Source organism: Corvus kubaryi, unplaced genomic scaffold (assembly GCF_017639235.1).
Source record: "Corvus kubaryi isolate FWS band 111438036 unplaced genomic scaffold, C.kubaryi_AGA036_p1.0 37334, whole genome shotgun sequence".
NCBI lineage: Eukaryota > Metazoa > Chordata > Aves > Passeriformes > Corvidae > Corvus > Corvus kubaryi.
The window spans coordinates 4,038,432-4,061,328 of record NW_024581108.1 but is presented as its reverse complement, the minus strand read 5'-3'; the positions used below and the strand labels follow the sequence as shown (position 1 = coordinate 4,061,328).

General features: G+C 46.8%; 2 protein-coding genes and 1 long non-coding RNA gene across 12 annotated transcripts in view; 1 reads left to right on the top strand and 2 right to left on the bottom strand.

Moving 5' to 3' along the window:
• LOC121665559 overlaps positions 1–428 on the top strand; it is a 41,444-nt gene extending 41,016 nt beyond the window's left edge. For both annotated transcript variants that reach the window (XR_006016387.1, XR_006016386.1), the window contains one exon: positions 341–428. This is a non-coding gene — a long non-coding RNA (uncharacterized LOC121665559). The remainder of the gene's footprint in view (positions 1–340) is intronic.
• LHX9 (LIM homeobox 9) lies at positions 388–22,540 on the bottom strand. Of its 9 annotated transcripts, XM_042029917.1 has the most exons (9): positions 22,179–22,540; positions 20,836–20,933; positions 20,459–20,591; positions 15,067–15,126; positions 14,853–14,971; positions 12,965–13,167; positions 11,843–12,198; positions 6,251–6,453; positions 388–5,087 (listed from the first exon to the last, which is right to left on the bottom strand). In XM_042029917.1, the coding sequence occupies exons 5-9, from the start codon at positions 14,967–14,969 to the stop codon at positions 4,830–4,832; spliced, it is 1,137 nt and encodes a 378-aa protein (XP_041885851.1). In that variant the 5' UTR covers positions 14,970–14,971; positions 15,067–15,126; positions 20,459–20,591; positions 20,836–20,933; positions 22,179–22,540; the 3' UTR covers positions 388–4,829. The 9 variants fall into 9 exon arrangements, with proteins under 9 accessions (XP_041885851.1, XP_041885850.1, XP_041885847.1 ...); XM_042029916.1 differs by lacking the exon at positions 15,067–15,126 and having other exon boundaries at positions 22,179–22,539; XM_042029913.1 differs by having other exon boundaries at positions 14,853–15,126; positions 22,179–22,537.
• LOC121665558 (myosin IC heavy chain-like) lies at positions 15,420–16,450 on the bottom strand. The gene has a single exon (XM_042029925.1). The coding sequence runs from the start codon at positions 16,077–16,079 to the stop codon at positions 15,522–15,524; it is 558 nt and encodes a 185-aa protein (XP_041885859.1). The 5' UTR covers positions 16,080–16,450; the 3' UTR covers positions 15,420–15,521.
• Positions 22,541–22,897: the final 357 nt, after the last annotated feature.

The following is a 22,897-nucleotide window of genomic DNA, read 5'->3' as shown; positions in this document are numbered from 1 at the left end:
AACCACATTGTGGCTGTGACACGAATAATTGCTTTCCTACATTTACTTACTTTCTGCAGTAATAAATACACATAAGGCTCAGCTTAAGAATTTCACAATAGACTTAAATTTCTGATCAAGCTGATTTGAATTAAGTCCACTATGCTAACCTTTTTCAATAGAACTTTACAACATACTATAAAACTGTTGTTTAAACAATGCTTCCCATAATTACCACCAATAAATGATACCTTTTTATTGCCATTAGAACACTCTTAGTTACCGGTTTCCAGAGATTGCTGCAGTAACCTGTACATAACTTTGTGTTATGTTGTTAATAATTGTATGGTTTTCTTTTTAGAATTCTGAAACTGGAAAGGTTTAAGAAAACATGCAAAATGCTGAGGATACACGTAAGTGAAATATTTAATGTCCATCATTCATAAAAGTTACATTGTTTACATAGGGTTCATTAGTATATAATAAAAATGTCATCTTAATGAAAGATTTTCTGGCAAGTCTTTTATATGTTAATTTGTTTAACATATGCTTTGGCTATACAGCTAAATAGGAATATATTTTAAAAAATCTTTCTGCAAATAGTTGCTCAACAGTTACAAAACCTCATTACTAAGAATTGGTTATTGTTACACTTGCTTGTTGGCTTGTAAAAATCATCTGGGATTTGGACTCGGAATCTTAGGACCAACTCTATGTAGCAAACTTGCTCATTGCATAGTGACCATGTAAACAGCTCAGGGACACACAAACTATATCCTTGTACTCTAAAGTCACTGAGGATTTTACACACTGTACTGCTCATGTTTTCTTATATTGATGAAGAATTTGGGGATTGTTTTATTGTCAATGCGGACAGGAATTTCTTTTTAAAACATGTCAGTTTTATACAAGAAGTTAAAAAATTTAAAAATTAATACCAAAGGAAATAATTTTACACTGTGCAATAGTATTGCTACTTCATTCTTTTTGATTTTAGATATATATATAGCATATTGGAACTGCACTGTACTGCTTCCTTTCAAAAGAAAAGTTTAAATTAGTTGGAACAATTAGCTATGTGTTTACATAAAGTTAACTATGTTTGCGTCAAATAAAATGTTTATTAATGAAAGGTATTATACAAGAAACATCAAAGAGAAATTCATCATACAGAAATGTACACTATATGTGACAGATGGAAAAGTGCATGCAGAGTTGTCTCATTTAAAAAAAAATAATTCGGAAACAATAGTACTAAAGTTACTGGGTTTTGATTCCTATGATCTCGGATGAGTGAAAAGTTCTTGAATTTACAAAAATCCATTTAACAGATATGACTAGTACACATTAGCAAGCAAGTGGAATGAATGCACTCAGGTTTTATTTTACAAGAACTTGTGCTTGACAAATGTGATTTTTTTAAAAAAAAGAAAAGTTTTCTTCGAATATGGGCTGGGTAGATTGCTGCCAGGTTGCTCTGGTTTTATACATAGTTTCTCTAAATTTGTTTTTGATACCACACAATTTGTTGAAGCCTTCAGTTCTGTTAATTAGACACCATAAAATAACATATGTTTTGTTAACATTCAGGAAATGACATCGAGTCTTTTATTTTTATTTTTTGGCTCAATAGATTTTTAAATGTATGATTATCATAACCTAATATTGTCTTTGTCTTCACTGCAGTGGATTTCCGATCAAACTTTTCCCCTTCTTTTAATACTTTAGGGAATTTTCAAACGTCGGGATGTTTGGCTGTAATGCCCCATGATTTGTTCTCCCTGAAAGAAATCATAGTGACAATTTATTAAACTACAGAGCAACCTGGCTTTTCAGGGTCTGCAATTCTATTTTGTGCTCAATATACCTAGCATTAAATCTGGATTCATTTCATCATACTATTTAGGTTATATTTGTCATGCAATTACTTTAGCTCCTAGTTTTCTGGCTTTTTTAGAGGGCTAAGACAGGGTTTCAGTATCAAATCAGTGGGGCATTACTTTGCATGTTCAAAAAAGGAGGTTAAAAGGCTAAAGTCTAAATTGCACCAGCAGTAGCATATACATTGAATATGAAGAAATTGAAAACCTAAGAAGGAACCGTACTTTAAAATATTTAAAAGGCCGTGTTTCTGTGTTTAATACCAATTGTTCAGCGGTACTGTAAAAGCAAAGAGACACACAGGTACATGTAGACCTTAAATTTTTAAAAAGAAACAAAAAAAAAACCCAAACCAAAAAAAAAAACCCAACAAAAAACTGATGGGAAATAAAACTCCTTAGATTCAAAATGGTTTATTCACACAAATTTAATAGGATATATCACAATTGTTTGGTCCATAAATATTTAGGGGAAATAGTTTCTATACAATGCATTTATCAATAAACAAAGAAACATGGACAATTTTGCTAGACCACTTACTGTACTATAAACACGAAGCTCAATATATAAGATTATTGGATTTATCAACTATATCTGAAAGAGTGCACAACTGCTTTCTATGACATGTTTGTCCCCTCTAACAGGATACACCATAAAAAGAGTTTCAGAAATAAGAGGTAAAACAGTACAAAACTAGTGAGGTGTCAAAAGGGCTTAAAACAGTTAATTTAACAAACAACACATATATCCTGATTTTTCACAAACTTACTCCCAAGGTATATCATAAGGCACATAGTAGAACTGAGTTTTAATTAGTCTACTTAATAAAGTAGATCTCTAGTACCATATATTGTTCTGTCAAAGAACAAAATTTATAAGTATCAATATTTTTACCTGTAAAAGTGTATTAATAAAGATCTCAGCCTTACCAAGGTCTTTTGGTCTGGTTAGTGGTAAATGCCCATAAGGTAATAGAAATAGGAAAAGTCAAGATTCAATATCCGTAGAAGATGATAACCATACTTGCTAAATATATAATGGCAAACACACCTTTCTTCTATTACAGTGTTAACATCTCTTCCGTCATCTTTTTTAAAAATAAGCTACTTTTCTGTGCTAATTTTCTAAAAACCCTGAGCAAAAATTACAATAATGCACTTTAATGTGGGCAGTGAACTGTCAATATGTAACCACACATTTATACAGCCAAAAAGGACACCTTTAAAATATATTAAATAGCCACTTTGACCACCAAAAAGAGGTTTGATGGTGTCTAAAAAGTGGGGTATATGTGCAAAGTTATTCTTAACAATCCACTAAAAGCAAGACATAGATCTTGACTGGTTTTTGTTCGTTTTTGTTTCTGAGACTCTCCACAATCTAATTGGTGTTCAACTACAATAAAAGGATACAAATGAACATTCACCACTGCCCAGACCATTCAGACTTTTAGCTTAAAAAAACTAAAAAAAGAAAGATCACTATTGTAAACTAAGAAATGTATTCAGATCAGCATCCACAAGGCTTCTGAGTTTATCGGCTTCGAAGTTATTCACTGCCAATTCCTGGTTTTGTATGATTTTTGCTAACATATTTTTCTTTTATATAAAGTTTAAAAAGTTAAAGTATACATTAGAGATATTAATGAACTAAAGATTTTAAGTTCCTGTGTTAAACAAAGTGTCTGATACAATCTCAGGAAACATCTAAAGTAAATTCAAAATAGTAATGAATAAATTGTACTGAAATTTTTTTCCTTAAACATCTTAATAAATTATATTTTGCTTATTTCCATTTTCCCTGAAAAAAAAAAAAAGTAGGATTTATCAAAAGTTCATTTGAATAGTACGCATGCATACACCTTCTTGAAAATTATTTTTGTGCCCACTAAAGTAACTGGGCAATCTCCTGTTTGCTTTAAAGGTACGGCATTGAAGCCGTGTAGCGAACTGCAATTTTTATCTTTTTTAATTACAAAACTTCAGAGCTGCTTGACAGACAAAAATTAAAACCCCTTCCTAGGCAACATTTCAGATCAGTAGGACTCTCCACTTGCATTGTTACTTTGCTATTTTTGCTTTAATGACATCCTTATAGGAGTGAGCTCACTCTGGAAGCTTTTTTCCAGATCTTGCCTCCTTAGTGTGCAGGGCACAACCTTAGGAGGCCAACAGCCTGGTCCTGCCATCCTCACCCACACATGCTCTCATCACTGGTCTCTCTCCAAGTCCTCCATCCAGGCATGGCTTTCAGTGGTGGCCAAGGACGTCCCAGATGGGTGAAGAACTGGCAGAGGAGCGTTTAGCTATCCCAGTGAGACTCCCCAGTGCTCAGCAAGGAGCAGGCTTGCGACTAATGCATTAAGGGAAGAGCACTGGTACTTGCAGTCTGACTGTTTCCAGGATTAGTTTAATTCCTCTTGTATTATTTTTCAACATTTAAAAAATAAATCATACAAAACTTTTGGATGTATTATAAAAATAAAATTAAATTTGTGGTTCTTAAATGCTGTAAGTGAACGTACAATCCTGAAGCAGCATTCTTTTGGCTATAATTAAAATGCTTTTTATCTGGTTATCAAGGAGGAATAGAATCTTCTTTTTTTTGGGGGGGGTGGTAACAATGAATTTTTTTCAAGGTTCTGGAAATAAGTAACATACAATTTTAAGAGGCACTTATTAGAATGATTCATAACCTTCTCTTCAGTCATTTGATAAATTTAAAGAATTTGAGTACAATTTAACAACAATAAATGTTCATTTATTATAGCAACATGTTACTTCAAACTCATTTGCCAGGTGGCTGCAGATGCTACACATCGAGCTGTTTATTTTTCCAAATATTTTGTGGGTTTGTTTGTTGTTTTCTTTTTTTTTAAAAAAAGGCTTGAAAATAATAATAATAATTATAATAATTATAATAATAATAATAATGAAGAGTAAGAATTAAAAAAAAAAAAAAATGAAATGTTAGAAAAGGTTCGTTAAGGTAGTTTGTGAGGGGCTCCCGGATTCGTGGCTGTCCAAGTTAGAGGTCACTGATGTCACTACAGTGATAGTGGGATTGGTCAGGTCTGTTAAAGTGGTCGCAGTGCCGGGTGGAGTGAGTGCGCCGCTGTCTGCTGAGGGCGGTGCCGGGAGCGAGGTGCCGTCAGCTTTATCGACACCCCCATTCTCCTGCCGCAAAAGGTTCCTTCTGAATTTGGCTCTTGCGTTTTGAAACCAAACCTGCAAACCAATCCCAATGGATTTCTTTACCGATGCTTGTTTTGCTTTGCTTATTTTTTGTCTTTGTTCTTGCTTTTTTAAGTCATTTTTGATGTTTGATTTTGCATGGCACATCACCTAAGTCATTCTATAGCTTTTCTGCTACTGGTGGTACTGACCCTCTGTGTACAGGCTCAGTGCTACAGGTGCTCACAGACCTCAGAGAGCAGCCTCGAGAAAACTCTGTTTGCCCACTTACCTAAAGAAAGCAACTTTCTTGATGGCCACGTAGTGTTTCTGGGGTTGGGTAGCTTTGGGGTCAAGACACATAAAGATTGAGGAAAAGGGTGAGTGAGCAGACTTTTGCCAAGGCTGAAAGTTTGCCTTGATTATTTGAAAAGGCTGAAGACAAAGGAGGGGTAATTACACCATCCCTGTCATACAGATTGTTGATATGGGTCATCTAATCTTTCTGTTCTGTGAGGTTCACTGGCAGTGGTTTAGGTGACATGTAACACAGACAAGGAATTGCCGCTAATAGATTCTCCTTCTACCTCACTCGCTGCCCTTCTTTGGCACTCTGCATGTAATACACACCTCGTTTTAACTTCACTGAGCTATCACACACCATATAGGGATTTTTAACATAATTTGCTAGGTTGTCCTTCACAGGGAAGTGCCTTTTGACTATGTAGGCCCTTAAGAAAAACAGTTGTCTAACAAGCATTGAGAGGGGGAGCCAGCTGGTCCTGGAGGATCATATTGGTCAAAGCTTGCTTCAAACACATCGGGGATCTGCTTACTGAAGGGCCACATTAACTCCTTCAGGGGAGCCCAAAGGCTTCACCCATAAAATCAGTAGATTTGCCACCTTTATCCTTAGTGCAATCACCACAGAGAGACCACAGACCCCAGGATATCTACCGGGTGGGTGGACTCTGAAGACATTTTCCTCATGTTGAGGATGCAGCTAATCATAAACCACAGTTTGGTGTTTGGCTGCCTTGGGGCAATAAGGCACACATTTGGCACTCCTGCCACGTAATATAATACCCCTCTGCACACCCACTAGGGACACACCCAGAAAAAGTACTTTTCTATGTATATTGCTATTGTTACACATAAGGGAAAGACTATTGACTAGCAGGGGAAAATTCTGTCAAGTCTGTGATGTGGCTTCTTACCTGCAGAACTCTCTTGGTCAGGCCTGTTTTCTGGGCAAGCTGCTTGAGGTCCTTGGCATCTGGGTTGTGGTTGATAGCAAAATAGGACTTCATGGTACGAAGCTGGTGGTGTTTGAAGGAGGTACGCATGCGCTTTGTTTTCTGGGATGGGGGATAAGGCTGCTGGTCTCTGTCCAGGTGATCTGCCTCATTCTCATTACAACCTGTTGAATAAACAAAGTGGAACAAGGAGTTAGAGGCCATGCATCATGTAAATGATGCAATAAAGGGTTGATCAATGAAAATGATCAATAAAGGCAAAAATCTTGAGAGGGAGGGAGGGAGGGAGGGAAGGCAGGAAGGAAGGCAGGAAGGAAGGCAGGAAGGCCGGAGGGAAGGCAGGAAGGAAGGCAGGAAGGAAGGAAGGCAGGCAGGAAGGAAGGCAGGAAGGCAGGAAGGCAGGCAGGAAGGCAGGCAGGAAGGAAGGCAGGCAGGAAGGCAGGAAGGCAGGCAGGAAGGCAGGCAGGAAGGCAGGCAGGAAGGAAGGAAGACCGTACAAGGATAAGTACAGATGTGATAATTAAATTAGACCAAAAAAGATCTAGAACATTATCATTTCCTGTTCTTATAACATGCTATGACCCCCAGGCCTGTACCTACTAAGGGCAGACTTAGAAAGTTCTCTCTCCTTTGGCATTTATTTCAAATAAATCTTTTCCCTGTGGTGATGGTTTTGCTTTGGGCGCTCAAAGAGTCATTTGAAATCTCATTCAGATTTTGAAATCTCACTCATTGAAACATTCTTAGCTTGAGAGAAGAGTAAAGGTCAAACCAGTGTTTTGAATGTTCCTGAGCTTTTCCCCCAAATCACAAGCACCTATAAAAAGAGATGTACAGCAGGAAAGTTTGTTATGACAGTTCATCAAGAAAGCTGAGTTTTTCGCTAATAAAATAAATGCTTTTGGACTCTGCCTGGGAGTTTATATGAACTGCTCAAAGCCCTTCATCTGTAAAACATATCTAGGAAGCAGTTGCATCCAGACTTGATCCAGTCCTCCAGCCACAATCAGCAGTAGCCCTTAGCTGGTACTGGTTTAGGACATTTCTGCAAGCAAGCAGCTAGGGGCTCAAAACTTAAAAAGAGTTTCTCTGCTTTTTCTGATTCAGTATTTTCAAAGTGTCTATGAAGGTTTGTTTCAGATTACACTTTTATGGGTGTGAATTGTACACAAGAGTTGCAGCTGTTTGGGGACAGTGGCACTATTTCTTCATATTGGAGAAAGAAATCACAGTATTAGCAAAAAAAAAAAAAAAAACCACGTCTGTGCTTTTCAGCCTAAACAAAAAGGGTTAGCCATTTCTAGGATCTCATTTTATAAAGATAGCTCAGTCACACAGGAGAAAATTAATGGTGTCATCATAGCAGGGAATATTAATTAAAGAAGAGCTAATTAAAAATGTTTCAGAATGTCTGTAGATTAGACTGAGTTTCATTAGTTGCTCTTTTTGATTTTTGAACTGCTTTCCAGTAGTTACTGGATTATTTACAAGGCCTAGCTGATCCCCATTTCTAATTGACAGAGAGAGAGAAGAGAAAGAGGGAAAGCACAGAATACAGAGAGACTGATGTAGGCAGTGCTGAAAACAGAGGCAAAGCAACTTGAAACCACAGGAAAATAAAAAGCTTCTTGAAGGTGTTTTCTCTTTTGAATTATAAGACAAGTCAGCATGAACAGATGCTGGTAAGACAACGCTTTGACAGAAAATCAGGTGAATATTTAATTATAGCTAGCTTTGCTCCTAGTCTTGGTAAGAAGTATATCTGTACTTTCAAACAAAGTAAGCTGACACTTCTGAAAAGACCAGGAGTTGAAAGTTGTCTTAAAAACAATTTCAGACCAGATTCAGATTGTATTTACTACTTGTTTTCTCAAGCAATCACACTGCCTTCAGTCAAACTGCGTGGGCTGTAACTTATGAGCTGACATATATCGGAGTACCAGAATTCAGTCCTCAGGTTTTACTTCAGAGTTGCAAGCTGCTTGTTTGTGTTATTTTCCTTGGGTCGCTCAGGCTTACAGCAGCAACACAAACTTCCTCAGGCTCCTCTGTCCTGCTTACTGCCTTTGTTTCTGTACTCTACTTTTTTTTTGTCCTTTTTTTTGTGTCAATGGTCTACTTTATTTTGGATTTTATTTTCAAGAGAAAATGAGAAGAGGGTTCCAAGAATCTTCAGACAATCCTAGTTTATATAATGATTACACTCTCTGTTTTACATAAGCAAAACAGTGTTGTAACACTTGGTTTGGCCACATCATAGGGCAGAGTTTTACACTATCTCCAGGAGAACTAAGGGAAAGCAAGAAGTCAGGCAAGACATTGCTCATTTCTTTGCAGCAGGATTGGAGGGTTGTTTAATTTTTGCTTTCAAAAGAGCTAGAACAGTTTGTTTCTTATTGCCAAGAACTCTTCAGATGAGCTCTTCATAGTTTTTCACACACACACACACACACACACACATATAATGAAATAAAGTAAACAGCTCTTTGAGGAACAGCTGTGTAAAATATTTTCCTAGGGAAATCTTCTTCACCATCTCATTTCTATATCCTGTAAGCTGTAAGTCAACACAGTTTCCCTCAAAATACATATTAATTATGTGATATAAGATGTAATATAGAGAAAGCCTTGAATGTTTTAAGTACTTTTGAATAGTTTCTTCCATTTTTCACATTAATTCCAGGCAGCTCACAAGTATGAGTGACTTCTACCTCATAACATTTTGAGTTATTTATTGTTGTGTTTTCACTTTACTACCGAGGAGCTGAGAAAAAGAAATTAAACTAGCAAACAAAATACAGAATAGAAAAGCTGTTGTAGATCCTGCAGCAGAGTCTGATTTTCCATTCTGGACCAGGGCTCAGCTCCCCTGAAACATAATGTGCACACAAATCTAAGCCAGGGCCTGCTGGATGGCTGTGAATACACACATGCTCATGCTCAGCTGGGTGAAGTTGTTGGCTCCATCGGAGTTTCGTTTTTAAAACTCGGGGTCGTTTTCCGTAGTGGCTTGGCACAGGGGTATGGACACCGCTGCTGGGACTGTTTGGGAAGGTACTTGACTTACTGGGGAGGTCACAGCCGGGGTGCCCCCAGCCCCGGAGCGCCGAGAGAGCCCCGGCCGCGGGCGGGGAGCTGCGGGCGCGGCTGCGGAGCGCGGTCCCGGCTCGGTACACGCCGGCGCGGGGGCGATGTGCGGGGCAGGGCTGTGCCCGTGCCCGCGGCTGTCCCCGGCCGGGGCACCGCGCCGCGCCATCCCCCGGGGCCACCCGGCCCGGACACCGCCCGCCCGCCGCTGCCGGGGCTGCGGGGCCCCGCTCCTCTCTCGGAAGGAGGCAGCCGGGTATCCAACGTTTAATTCCTGCGGACTGCTTGCCCTTTGTAAATGATTACGTGCAAGAGCAGTTACTGAGTCACAGGGCAGGGAACGAAAAATGTGTGTAGGGAAGTGGCTGCCAATTAGTTAGAGACTTTTTTTTTTCTCTCAAGAAGCGATTTCATCTACTGCAACTCATTTCGTAGCTGTTCCACATTCGCTTTCCTCCTCCTGGATCTGCAGCACAGTGGGTCAATGGGCTGGAGCCGTTTGCACCGGATGCATGGTTTGGCTGCAAACTTTCTCGAGACCATGTGTCAACCCTGGACATTGCTAGATAATATTTATAAAAGAAAATAAAATCACGGCCCTAACAGAACAAATTTCTCAGCCATCTAGCCTGAGTCCAATGCATCAGAGCGTTTGCTGATTTGTTTTGGTTTGGTTTTTTTCTCCCCGTTGCCCGGAGGATTCTGTGAGTTTCTCAATGCAGTGAGCTGTATTTTCATAATGGGTGGTGCTTTTTAATCTGATTTGGAGTCAGTGGTCCATCTTATATGGCCCGTTGTTGTAAAGAAGGGTAGTTTTAAGACTAGTACACAAAAATTACGTCAGTGCTCACAAATGTCTCTCTTGAGTCCTGATCTGAAGTTTAAGGGGGGCTTTATCAGATCCACAACTCTTCATCCTGCCCTAACTTCTGATTCTAATTCTAACGCTAAGTTGTCCCTAGAAATATTTCCCTTTAGGAATCTGGGGATTCGGGTGATGCTGTGTGGACCAGGGATAGAGACCAGAGAGGAGCGCGGGTGGACGGGAAATCCACCGTTGGAAGCTGGGGCTGAATGAATCCTGGCTGCGCTACAGGTTCCCTTTTCTTTAGCAGCTTTCAGGATTGATTGGAAGCAGCTCCGTAGCCAGGGATTCCAATGTCATCTTCAATTAACAAGGAACAATTAGCGCAGTGATTACCCTGGCTCCAAGGTCTACGCATCAGAGGAGATGAAATCGCCTTGCACAGCTCCCCGGTTCCCAGCTAAAGCCCGTTTCACGAGCGGCCCCAGAGGAGGTGCCGGGGGAGGGGTGGGGAGGGCAGGGGGGCGATGGAAGATTCCTTATGGATCTCAGTGGCAGCGGGTTGAACTTGGTGGACGGGAGAGAGCTCCGGGCCGAGAGCGGTACGCTGTTACCGACCCGCCATTGTCGGAAGGGGAGGCCCTGACCCCTCTCCCGGCTCCCCGGTGGGGCCAGCGGTCCGCAGCCCTGGGCCCGGAGCCCCCGGCTCCCTGCCCCAGCCGGGACGGCTCCACACTTCACGGGGAAGCACACCTTGCATCACTCTTGCTGCCCACGGCTTTCTTTCCTCTGTTACCGTCCATCGGAAGCTTAAGTTTCTCTAAAATAATTTTGGAGTCGGGAGTTTGCTGATTCGTATTTACCCTTACTGCTTTCATCTTTTATCTAATGAAGCTCTGCCTCAACTGCTTGGTCATACCTGAAACTCCTTCACCTCTGGCCGCTAGCACTCTTCATACACGGTTTGGGTACTCAAGTACTGGAGTTAGAGAGGATATTTAATACAGGGCAACACTTGTTCCTTTCCTACTGTTGAGAGAACAGAAACCGTTCTCATTAATTACATTTGTTAGGGTCTAGTTACAGGGAACAACATTTACTCGTTGACCTCTTGTACAGTTTGATCATTTATGAGTCAGTAAAACAAAATTATTCAGCCTGAAGAATTAATCACTGTAAATTCAATATATAAATCGATATGTGCATACTACATTGGTGTTGTAGGAACCATATATAACTTTAATTCTTTTTTCTCTGATTCATTTGGTTACTCCTAAATTGAGGCTTAAGTGGTGAAATGCTTTTAGCTAATCAAATATAAATAATGATAACTGTATCTCTGAGATTCCAACAGAGAAAGAGCTATGTGGTTTTGGGGTTGGGTTGGGATTTTTTTTTTTTTTTTTTTTTTTTTTTTTTTTTTGTCTTTACCCTGGGAAGTGGCTAAGTTTGGGTGTTTGACATTAATAGGCAAAGACAGCCTTTGAGGAGGGCTGCTGTTAGCTTTCCTGCAAACGCTCCAACCCTCAGAGGGCTGTTTGTTTGATTTTCCAATGGTTAAGCAAGATTTGGCCTGGCTGAGTTACTCACGCACTGCCTGGCTGAGGGGAAGAATGCTCTGTTCGGGGGAGCGGGAGGCAGACTCGGCGTGTGTTTCCCACCTGAGTTGTAGCTGACGATGTCCACTCCCAAGGCAGGGCTCTTTCGTTTCCTGGGCCTCCCCTTCTGGACCGTGCCAGTGCCGTTGAAGTAAGGCAGGGCCAGCCCTCCGCTCTTGGCAGCCAGCTCGGTGTAGCTCAGCTGAGGGGGGTATTCTCCTTGCAAAAGGGACTCGAAGTGGGCCCTGCAGTAAACCAGGTTGTCCTTCATGCCAAAGTGATCGCCCGTGGTCAGAGTCTTGTTGCACGTGGTGCAGGTGAAGCAGCTCAGGTGATAAACCGATTCCCTGGCTCTCATGACCATTTCGGAGGCTGAGATCCCAAGGTGGCAGCGGGCACATCTCTGCACGGAGAACCTTCTGAAGGAAACAGAAAAGTGGGCATCAACTAGAACGGCAAAGGCAGAGCTTGACCCGGTGCCTCCCGCCTTCCCTCCCGGCCACGTGAGGGAGCCTGTCCCCGACGGGGTCGCGCCCCCCCGGCCCCAGGACGGCCCGTGCCACCGGCTGTGGCCCCTGGCCCGCCTAGTGTCGGGACATCCTCAGGGAGCCGATTCCGGGGTCCCAGCGTGAGCGCCTCGCACTCTCCGCCGAGCTGAGCTATTCTCTCAGGACTTTGGCGAAAGCCCTGCCGCTGCCCGTGAGCAGGGGGCCAGGCAGGCCGGAGCGCGGGGAATCGGTCCCCGCTCTCCTGGCATTCCTGTCAAGACGAGAAGAGCCGCGAGGCGCTGACCAGCCGGACAGCTGCAACACACGGACAAGCGGGGCCCGCTCCCGGGCCCGGCCGCGGGGCTGGGCGGGGGCGGCGGGCTCCGGCCCTCGGGGAAACCGGCAAGCTGCGGGCAGAGGGAAATTTTGGTCGGGTCTTTACGGAGGGAAACCGCCGAGCAGCGGGAGAGCCTTCGCCTGTTTGTGCACCGCCACACATGCTCAATCAGCGCGTCCCCTGACGGCCCGTGCAGTTCTGAAACGTGCGAGACTTTTCTGAGGGGACGCGTTTACAGGGTTGAGGAATAGCTGACTGCGAAAAGCTACCTTTGAAAGCCTGTGTGGAGAAAAGAGCGTTTCGGTTCACAGTGCCTTTTGAGGGGATGTGTTTTAAACCCATGGGGACTGATTGCTGTACCTGTAGTAATCCTCCTTGCAGTAAATACTGCCGTCCTTGGCAAAGCAGGTGAGTTCTGACTCCAAAGCCAGTTTACATTCACAGCACTTAAGACACCTTAGGTGCCATTGTTTGTCAACAGCCAGCAGGTAATATCTGTCTGAGATCTTCCCTCCACAACCAGCACACAAAGCAGGCTTCTCGGGGCTCATGGGGGGCATGTTCTGCAAAACAACCACACCACAAGGGATGAGACAGGGAGAGAAAGACAGGCAGGCAGGCCGGGCTGGGGACGGGTCCTGCGCAGGGCCCGGGGCTCGTACAAAGGCACGGCTCTCTGGGACCAAACTCTTGGCTCCCGGCGGGAAGTTTAAGGGGGAACCGGGACCCGCTAGCAAAGTGTTTACCGCGATTCACAGTAAACCTCTCCTAACGATCTAATGTCATTTCTATACGCGAAGGCAACGGATTAGGCCGCAGTAAAAAAAGCAAAGCCCATTATTTTCTGAAGTTCTGAACTTAAAGTCTGAGGCTTCCCCGTTTCTTTAGCGTTTTAATCTTAGAGCAATTCACAGGAACAACATTTTAAAGTAGAAAAATACCGGTTTGCTGTTCCTAAAGTTTATGGCAGAGGGTTCAGGCTTGCACTCATTCTACGGCAAATTTGCACCCGTATTTAAACGAGCCGCAACCGCGTCTCTAAAGAAAGACAGGCCTTTTAAAACAGAAGCAAGAGAAAGGAGACAGGTGGATGGTGTAAAGAGCAGCAAGTATGAACGCTCACCGGCCCTAGGGACGTGGGCAGAAAGCTGGCACGGGATGTTTTCAGCTCAAACCAGCATCTTTTTGTCAGTAAACTTCTGCAAGTTCCCATTGATCTGCTCCCCACGAGGAGTGTCGCTCGGGACAAAGGGAGACGGAGGGACGGCGGAGACAAAAGCTCGGCCGTGAAACTTGGGGTAGCGTTTGCTGATAAAGTAACAGGGGGAAAAAAATCCAAAACATCTTGTTCTAAAGTCGCAACTGTTTTAAAGTGGCAACTCCGCATTCATTTTTCAATCTGAAGTTGTGTTCCTCGCCCCCTTTTCTTTTTGCAGCAATTGAAAGGTGAATTAAATTTACATTGTAAATCCTCATGTAACAAGGCATGAGTTTATTTAAGAGAAGTGGTAAAGGACCCTATGGCCCAAAGCCTTAAAGCAGTTTTCCAGGCCGTTACTTCGTGTGCAGAGCCTTGTGCGCGATCGGCGGAAGCCCTACAAGTTGGAGAAAGGGAGATCTCGCTTTGCACAAAGCCCAGCGTGACACTCGATTTCTCCGCCATCCCTTAGTACATTTCTGAAGACTTCTGAAGACTAAGGAAAGAGGAGATGTTACTTTCTAACTAAGTAGTCGGCCGGCATAACACTCAGAGAGAGCGGAGCCTCTTTGTATCAATCACACACTTCAGACCAAAGACAGTTGTGAAAAGTAAGCAGTCGCGGTTTGAGGTTTAATTTAGGAGGTGCCAGGAGCGCAGAATAAAAGTAAAGCACACCTCGGGAGCTCCAGCTGCAGCCCTGCTCGCAGGGGTAGAGCGGCCGCAGGCAGCCGAGCAGGGGCAAAAGGCTGCTCCGCCGCAAGGGCTGAAATCCCGTCCCTGCTACGATTTAAAGCAGTTTCCCCGTTACTCCAGAGAGCGCACGCAACGATAGGGTTTAGACAAATGTATAATCGAGCCTGGCCAGCACAGCACCCAGCGTTATGGGTGGGTTTACAGGGAGCCTCGGAAAGGGTTCCACAAGTAAGGGGTGACAGGGAAGGGGCAGAGGGAAGCAGCGTCTTTCTCTTCCCCAAAGTCAGGGTCTGTCCCGATGCGGGTCCATGCTTGCAGGGATTCCCTTGCAAAGAGCGCCAGCTCCTTTCTTACCGTTTCTCGGCCGTTCATCTGTCCCCCTTTGGCCAGGCGGGACTCGGTCTTGGATCGCCTCTCCATCTCCTCCATGATTCCTTGGATGTGGCCTCCGGAGATCCCGTGGAAAAGCATGGCTGGGGGACGGAAAGGACAAGTATTTTCTTCTGCTCTGCACCCCACTATTTCCATATACAGACCCCAGAGTCTTTAGATCATCCAAAATGTTTACACCGAGGCGCACAGCGAGGTTGCAATAGGAGCTTCTCTTCGCGCAAGCACTGAGGGCTTCCTGAAGATGTGCAGAAAACAAACAAGGGGGAGAAAATGTAATAATAATTAGTTTTAAAAATAAAATAATAAAAGCGAGCTAAAGGATCTGTTACTGTTCTGGAGAGCTAGGGCTTCTGACTGGAGAGACTTGGACCTGGGGCAGTAGAATCAGTCGGGAAAGGATATAGTTTTGAATACAAAGAAAGCAAAAAGAAGTGCTATTTTCAGCAGTCCCTGGTTGCTTTAAAGTTCCCAGTGCCTGTAGGTTGGATTTGGGACTGCTGCTTTCCGGAGCTCTGTCCAATTTGTTAAGAGACTAAAGCCAGCCCATTTTTGATAATTTAGTAGGAGGAGTTCTCTCCCTTGAGCTGCCACTGATTTTTATTCAGACAACAAAGACCTGTCATACTCCTCTCAACCCCTAGTGATGGGCAAGCAGTGACAAACATTACGGTCGGGGCTGTGGGTGGGGTGGGATTTATTACCTCCTCCAAACACGGAGTCCCGGGAGTTGGCGGAGACGGCGCCTGGCGAGGGACAGGGTGGCCCGGGGCCCCGCTCTCCCCCCGGGGGCCCCGCTCTCCCCGGGCCGCGCCGCGGGAACCTCCGTTCGGCGGCCGCTCGGGCTGGCCCCGCCGTGCCTGGCTCCGCCGCGGGAACGGGAGAAGGAAGAGGAGCGCCGGTGCGGGGCAGCCGAGGCGGGACGGGATGGCCGGAGCGCTCCCCGGGCCCGGGACCCGCGGAGGGGTGCTGAGGCGGGAGGGAGCCTCGAAGGCAGGAGGGGCCCGGGCAGATCGAGCGCTTCCCGGGGCGCTGCCCGCCCTGCTGCCCCGCGGGGCCCCCGCCAGTACGCGCAGCAGGATGCGGCCCCTCCGCAGGCACTCCGCGGGGCCAGCCCCGGCCGGCCCGGGGACGCCCTGGCGGGACTCTCTCCCCTCGCCCGCTCCCCGGCCGCGGACTGCGAGCGATCATTGTGTGCAGGGGACCGGGCAATGCATTCCTTCCTGGCTAATCTCTCTGTCTGCTCTCCCTCCCCTCCTTTTCCCGTTTTCCTACTTACTTTTCACACCACTCTTCCTTGCCTTTCCCTGAAACAGCTGCCGGCTGTTTCCTGACACCTCGATCCCTACTGAAGGATCTTCCTGGCGGCAGTCCTGCGCTCCCTGCTCCCTGGGGGACACTCCACACCAAGCCGTAGTGCGACTAGTGAAAGAAGTACCCCAGCCCCCACTTCCTTTCCAAAGCATCCCAGAGACATCCTCAGGGGCTCCTCGAGTCACCTCTTCCATGTAACCCAAGATTCAGGCAGCCAGTTTCCTCCCTTCTCTTTCCCCCTAAGTAGCTAAAATTAATGTTATTTGCAGATTGAATGTTGTTACATTCCTGCGAGTGCCAGAATACAGCTCATAAAACACAATTTCACACAAAGATGAAGTCAATCAAGTGAAATAAGCCGGGATTTTTTTTCTCTGTTGGCACACTAGACCCTGGACAGCAGGGCTGCTATTTACTGTAAGTAATGTAATTAGCCCTTTTGGATGGAAATCAATGCGTTGTGTATATGTGTGTGTTTTAATAAGAGAGTAATAGCTATAAAACCAACGAGACTCAAAGGGCTGAGGGAATCTCCCTTAAAAAGGGCAGATCCCTCCAGAAGCCGTAGACTTCTGCAGAGCACTCCTGGTTCGGGGAAAAAAAAAAAAAAATCTATGTGTGGGGAAGGAGGAGGGAAAGATAGGCTTTCCTTGGAGAAAACAAGTCAATTAGCACAATAAGACATCACGAAAAATAAACAAGGTGATTCAATCCGGGATACGGGAGTTGTTCGCTCGGGATCCCCAAACCTCCCCCACCCCCTCCTTCCCGTCTCCGCTCCGCGACGCCCCGGCTGCTCCGGGAGACGGGCGGAGGTGCTTCCCTCTGGCCCCAAGCCCCGCTGGGGAGCGGGAGTGCGGCCGGCACCCCCGCGGGGCTGCGCTGCCCGGGCCAGCCCGGTTGCAGGGCCGGCGGCTTTGTCGAGAGAGCCGGGGAGGAGGGAAGGGAAAGGAGGGGCCGCGGCTCTGCGGGCGGGGGCGAAGCCCTGCGCGGGAGGGATCGCCCCGCTCGCCCTGCGCCCGGCAGGTACCGCCGGCGTGCGCCCGCCTGGCTCGGGGAATCACAGTGGTGGCTGTCGACGCAGGTCAAAAAATCTCACTTGGAGACGAGTTTATTTCTAATCGTTGCAATATAGTCTTTCCACTCTACAGGCACGTTCAGGGTTTGTTCTGGGTGTTTTCCCCTTCGAAGGAAATTTTTCTGTATTCCCATCCAGTTGAGTTGTTGGGGTGACTCACCCTGCCTCCGCTTCGTGTTGCATCTACTCTCCAGGAAATGGTCTGCATTTCCCGTGGCTCTTGGGCTGCCAAAGACACCCCGGCGTGTGCCAGGCAGAGCCACTCGCCGACCCCCGCCCGCCCGGGCTGGCCCCGCAGACCCGTCTCGGAAGCCCCGCCGCCGCCGTCCCTCTGTGTCCCTGCCGGGCTGAGGACCGTCAAACTCATCATACCAGCCGGGAGTGGGGAGAGGAGGGGTCTGGGGGAAGCCCCCGGCTGCCCCTAGGCCCAGTTCCCTCGGGAGCTAAAGTGGGGATCCTGTGCCTCCCGAGCAGACTGTACCCCCGCCTCGGGTGCCCCGGGTGCGGGCACCGCTGTCCTCTCCTCCCGCTTATCTCGCGTTTGCTGTCTCGGGTTCACCGAAACACTCTGCAGGTGCGGCGTCAAAGCATCGGTCCGAGGCAGAGACACGGAAAATATTGTTTGTTAAATTCCCGTCTCTACCTTAGCTCGACGGCGCCGTTAGGAGTAATTGGGCAGACTCATAACAAAACTCAGAAATGACTGAGCCTCCTCCGGTTGGACACACTTAATTAATTAGAGGGTCCTTTCTTTCTGCTCCATCAGGTACGGTTAAGGATACGCTACTAGCTACTGCTGCTCCAGTAAAGGAGGCCAGGGGTTTCCAAGGCGTTTTCTGATTAACATCCTAATGCTGGCAGACCACTTCTTACCTAAAGGGACACTAAAAGTTTGTTGCTAGCATCAAACGTGACTTCTCCGTTTCCAAAAGGCCTGTAGGAGATCAAGGTAAATCTATTTCAATGTTCCTGAGATCGCATTCCTCGCTGTGAACTTGAGCTCTGCTGCTCTAAGGCAGGCTGGTAGCGAGAGGTTGCCATTATAACACGAGGGATTCCGTACAGTTTTGCTGGTTTGCTTGGGGAGGGGAGAGAAAAGCTCACAAAGAACACGACAGGGAATCTAAAATCCAAATCTACGAGCCTGTCCCTCATGAATCCATCGGCATTAGCACTTTGTCTGTGAACGGCCGTTTCCCATCTCAGGGTGCTTTTATCTCCTTTCGCCGCAGCATTTGGGGTAGAATATCTGATGTGCACTATTCGGAATATTTTAGTAACATGACAGGCGCTCTCGGTCTTTTCCTTTCTGTAAGGCTCTACCCGAACCCCCCAAGCTAATGGGGGGGGGGGGGGGAGGGGGAGATACATCGCTGTGGAGATTTCCACAGGTACAGAGTTTTCCTGCCCACGCAGGGCTGGAGAGCTCCCGCGGACATCCCGCTGGCCCCGCCGCAGCCCCTGCCCGCAGCTCCGCGGGCGCTGCCTGGAGCCGCTTCCACCTTCACGATTAGCGTGTGCCCTGGGAAGATTTCAGCGTGAGGTCACTGGGATCCGCTCTGCCACCGAGCCCGCGTTCTCCCTGGCCACGGGCTACGGGCTAAAGCCTATCACAGCGTGAACGATCTTGTGTTTAGTTCGGGGGATTTAGGACAAGGTCTACATGCAAATTAATAATTGACCAACAATAATTAGGAGAAAGGGGAGGGTGTTCAGGCGGGGGGTGGGGGTAGGGAGGAGGAGGTGTTCTTTGAGGAGAAATGGTTTGGATTTCGCCTGCCGCATTTGAGGCCGTGGCGTGTCCGGCTGCAGGCACAGGGCACTGCCCGGGCCAGCCGCCTCCCGCCCCGCAGGGCACCAGAGCTTCACACCCTCTCCGTCAGCACCTGAACTTTTCAAGACACTTCCAGTTTAATCATTTCCAGAAATTTAATGTCCGTAGTAATAACAGCAACAGGATTACGATCCTGTTGCCTGCGAGTCGGGTGGTTAAAGCCAGGTCTATTTTTAAATCCTAACGCTATTTTCTGCTCTACGAGCTTGTGGTGGAGTACAGTGCTATTAATGATCAGCCTCATCTCTTTGTAAAGTCCGCGGGCACTGCAACCAATCTAGACACAAAGAAGGGAAATCTGAATAGAATTACAGCTCTTGGCGGTGGCACCGAATGTAGCTAATATCGTTTTCAGTATTCAAATAGGTTGCGGTTTATTTTTCAAATTTATTTTTATTTTATTTTATGTTTTTCTTTTCAAAGCCCGACATTATTTAAAAATCCACTTCGGAGTCAAATACAACATATTTAGCATCACCATCTTTCTCCTCCCCTTAGTCCTCTCGAGTGTGCCGTAGAGCTACTTTCGGATCGCTGTGTTAGGAACATGTTAAAAGCCGGTGCATGGCAGCCAGACTCGGGCAGCAGCCCCTCTCCTCCCCTGCCAGGCTGCGCGGGGCTGGCGGTGCGAGGGACACAAGCGCAGGCTGTCTTTAATCGTAATCGGCATCGGATTAAAAACCCCCAAACCTCCAATGTGCTTGTACCTCCCGGTAATCTGAAAACATGTCAATTAAGACACGTATTCATTTGCTTAGGGAGATGATATTTAAATAAGAAACAACTAGGTGCTTTGCATAGTAATCCCAAACACGTATCTCCATAGCCAAGCGCTGTGACTGACCACAAACAAGTGATCACACAGCCAGAAGAAAGCAGGAGAGGCAGATTATTGTCTAACATGAAACTGTTCACCGCCCAGGACCTCAGCACTGTCAGCTCCTTAGCTGTCTGGTATTAACTGTAATCGTATTTGCACTCCGGTTGTAATTAAGCCATCGGAAATTATCGTATTTTGCTGCTTCCGAAAAGGACTCCCTTACAGACTGGATTCCCAGACAGGTGAAAGGAGCCATTCCATTAAAAAAAGAACAAAAGAAGAACAAAAAAAGGGACATTTTTTAAAATTGAGCTGAAAGGCCCAGCCTTTCCATGATTAGCTATTTTTCTAGATTAAAACAGATGCATGAAATGTTATCTGCGAATACACCTGGGGAAAGTACCATTCTGTGTTGGTAAAAAAAAATCCCAACCAAACAAACAACACCAGAGAAACACCCTGCAAATTACATCCGTCAGGTCCACATAGCTGCATTGCTAGCAAAGACTCATGCAGGAGCTTACCTTGAGACCTTAGAAGCTTCTTCCAAAATTGTACCCTCCTTAATGAGAGATGAGGGATGGGTTTTGAATGGAGAGGAGACGCAATGATCTAGCCAGTAGATGGAGGTTGTTCCTTGCTCCTAGCAGAGGATCCCTATGTTAATTAAAATAAACAAGCTGCTTGGTGGAAAGATTTTTTTTTTCTCCCTTCTCTCCCTCTCTCTTCCCGCCCTCTACATAGCCTCTGATACAGAACTGACGTGAATTTCTAACCTCTGACCTTTCGCCAACATACACTGATACCTGCCTTTTATTTTCTGTTTGTTTCGAAATATTTCCGAAAACAAAATAAATAAATAAAGAAGAAGACTGAATGAAAGCAAAAAAATAAATCCCACCTCTCGATTTTGGCTGCTTTGCTGGATTTTCTTGATTAGCTGTCTCAGCTCCTCAGTAATCAGGTGAGGTGTTAATGGGGAGCTGGTTGTAAATAAAACTAATAAAGCAAAGAACATATTAGGAAATTAAAAAAAGGCGAGGACTGAGAGGCTGTTAAAAATATTGTAGAGAGCTGAGCGTTTCCCCATCACGTCGTTTTTTTCGTGCTGTGCTTATTCACAGCTGAGCAGCAAACCCCGGGTTGTTGCCATCTCTCCACAATTTTTTTTCAAATCGCCCTGAACCAGCCATGGACTGCATCAACCCTTCCCACTTTCATAAAAATCCTCTCAAATGGAGTCGCTAAACAGCAAACTTCAGCCTGATCTGATGTGATATGATATACGGATTCATGGAGCAACCTCGCTTTGCCAAACCCGATGAAACTGTGAGTTGTCATACAATACTACGCAGTCAAACCTGGGATAATTGTAAAAGTGAACCCAATTTAACCCATTAGAATAAAATCAGATGCCAAGATGAATCGGAATCATTGCTTCTTAGGTGACAATACTGATGACAATTGATCCACCGGCTCAAAACAATAGAAAAATATAGGGTCGGGAGTCATTTCTCGTACTCCCTCCCAGGGGGAAGCGGGGAGCCGTCGGGGAGGCAGGAGCCGGCTCCCGGCCGGGCTGCGGAGGGGCTGCAGCCGCGCCTCCCGCCGGCCCCGGCGGAGCGGCTCTCGCAGGAAGGGGCTCACTGCGAGGACCCTGGGGCCAGGGAGCTGTTACTGCAGCAGCCACACGAGGTGACTTCTCGCTTTGGCTTTGTTCGCCCGTTCCTCTTTAGTCCTGCCACAGTTTCTGTCCTTCTCCCCTGAGCCATGTGACCCTCAGGTTTACGTGGCCAGCTTGGTAATCTATCTAAAAAAAAAAAAAAAAAAAAAAAAAAAAAAGACAAGTAAGGGATGCTAATGATCTTCCTCGGAGTTTGTCAGCGGAGCCCCGGCGGCGAGCGGAGGAAGCAGGGCGGGCTGGCTCCCCGCCGGGGTGCGCACCGGCGGGTGGGGGTCCGGCCGTGAGCCCGGGGCAGGGCGGCGGCGGGTCCCGGTCTGCCCCGGCTCTGCCGGCGGGGCAGCAGCTCGGCAGCAGCCGGGGAACAGCGCGGTGGCACCGGGAGCCCCTCTCCCCGCCCCGGGCTCCGTCCCGGCCGGCGGGGGCAGGCCCCGCGCCCGCCCTTCCGTGAGCAGGGGTGGGGAGCGTGGGCAGCCCGGGCCGCCGCGGCGGGTCGTGCCCGTGGTCCTCGTGAACGCGGGCGGGCAGCAAAGGGCACATCCCACCCAACAGCAGCGGCTCACCTAGAGAAACCGGCCAGGAAGGTGTGGGTCGGGGGGGGGTGTGTGTATGGGTACTTCTGGCGGAGAACCTAAAAGCCGAGTATGTCTCTGCAGGAGGAGTGGATTTAGGGCAGGGACCATGAGCTCTCATCACGTAGGGTTTGCTGTGCCAGCTCCGGGGCCATTGTAAACCCGTCTTGCTCCCACGGTTCGAATGGCGAGAGCTTTTAGAATAAGGTTTCGTTGGATCCGCTGGCGACCAGGAAGTTTAAAGCCATCCCGAGCAAAGGCGGGAGCAGCCCCGGGGCAGGGGTAGCTGAATCCGTCTGTTTGTGCGTGCCGGGAAGCGGCTGAGAGCTCAGGGAGAGAGGGGCCTTCATGGGACTTGCTGTCTTCTTAACCTCCCTGGGAGAGCAGCCGCCATCTGCGCCAAGGTACAACAATAAGAATTATTAGTATCATAATCACCGCGGTTGTTACTGCTGCGACTTTGAGGGAGAAGCCCAGCCCGGCTCCGGCTCCGGCCCCCTGGACGCCGCAGCCGCGGGCTCTGCCCCGTTTCTCCTCTTACTCTCTAAATCGCCTAAAATATTTTTTTCCCCAATTACCAGCGCTCTGATGGGAGCAGGAGGCAGAGGAATATGCAAGGCTCATAATAAGCCACCTGCTGCGTCGCGCCTAACTAATGCTATGCTTTATTTCATTACTGCTGCCGCGGCAGCAGCACCGGCCCGTGCGTT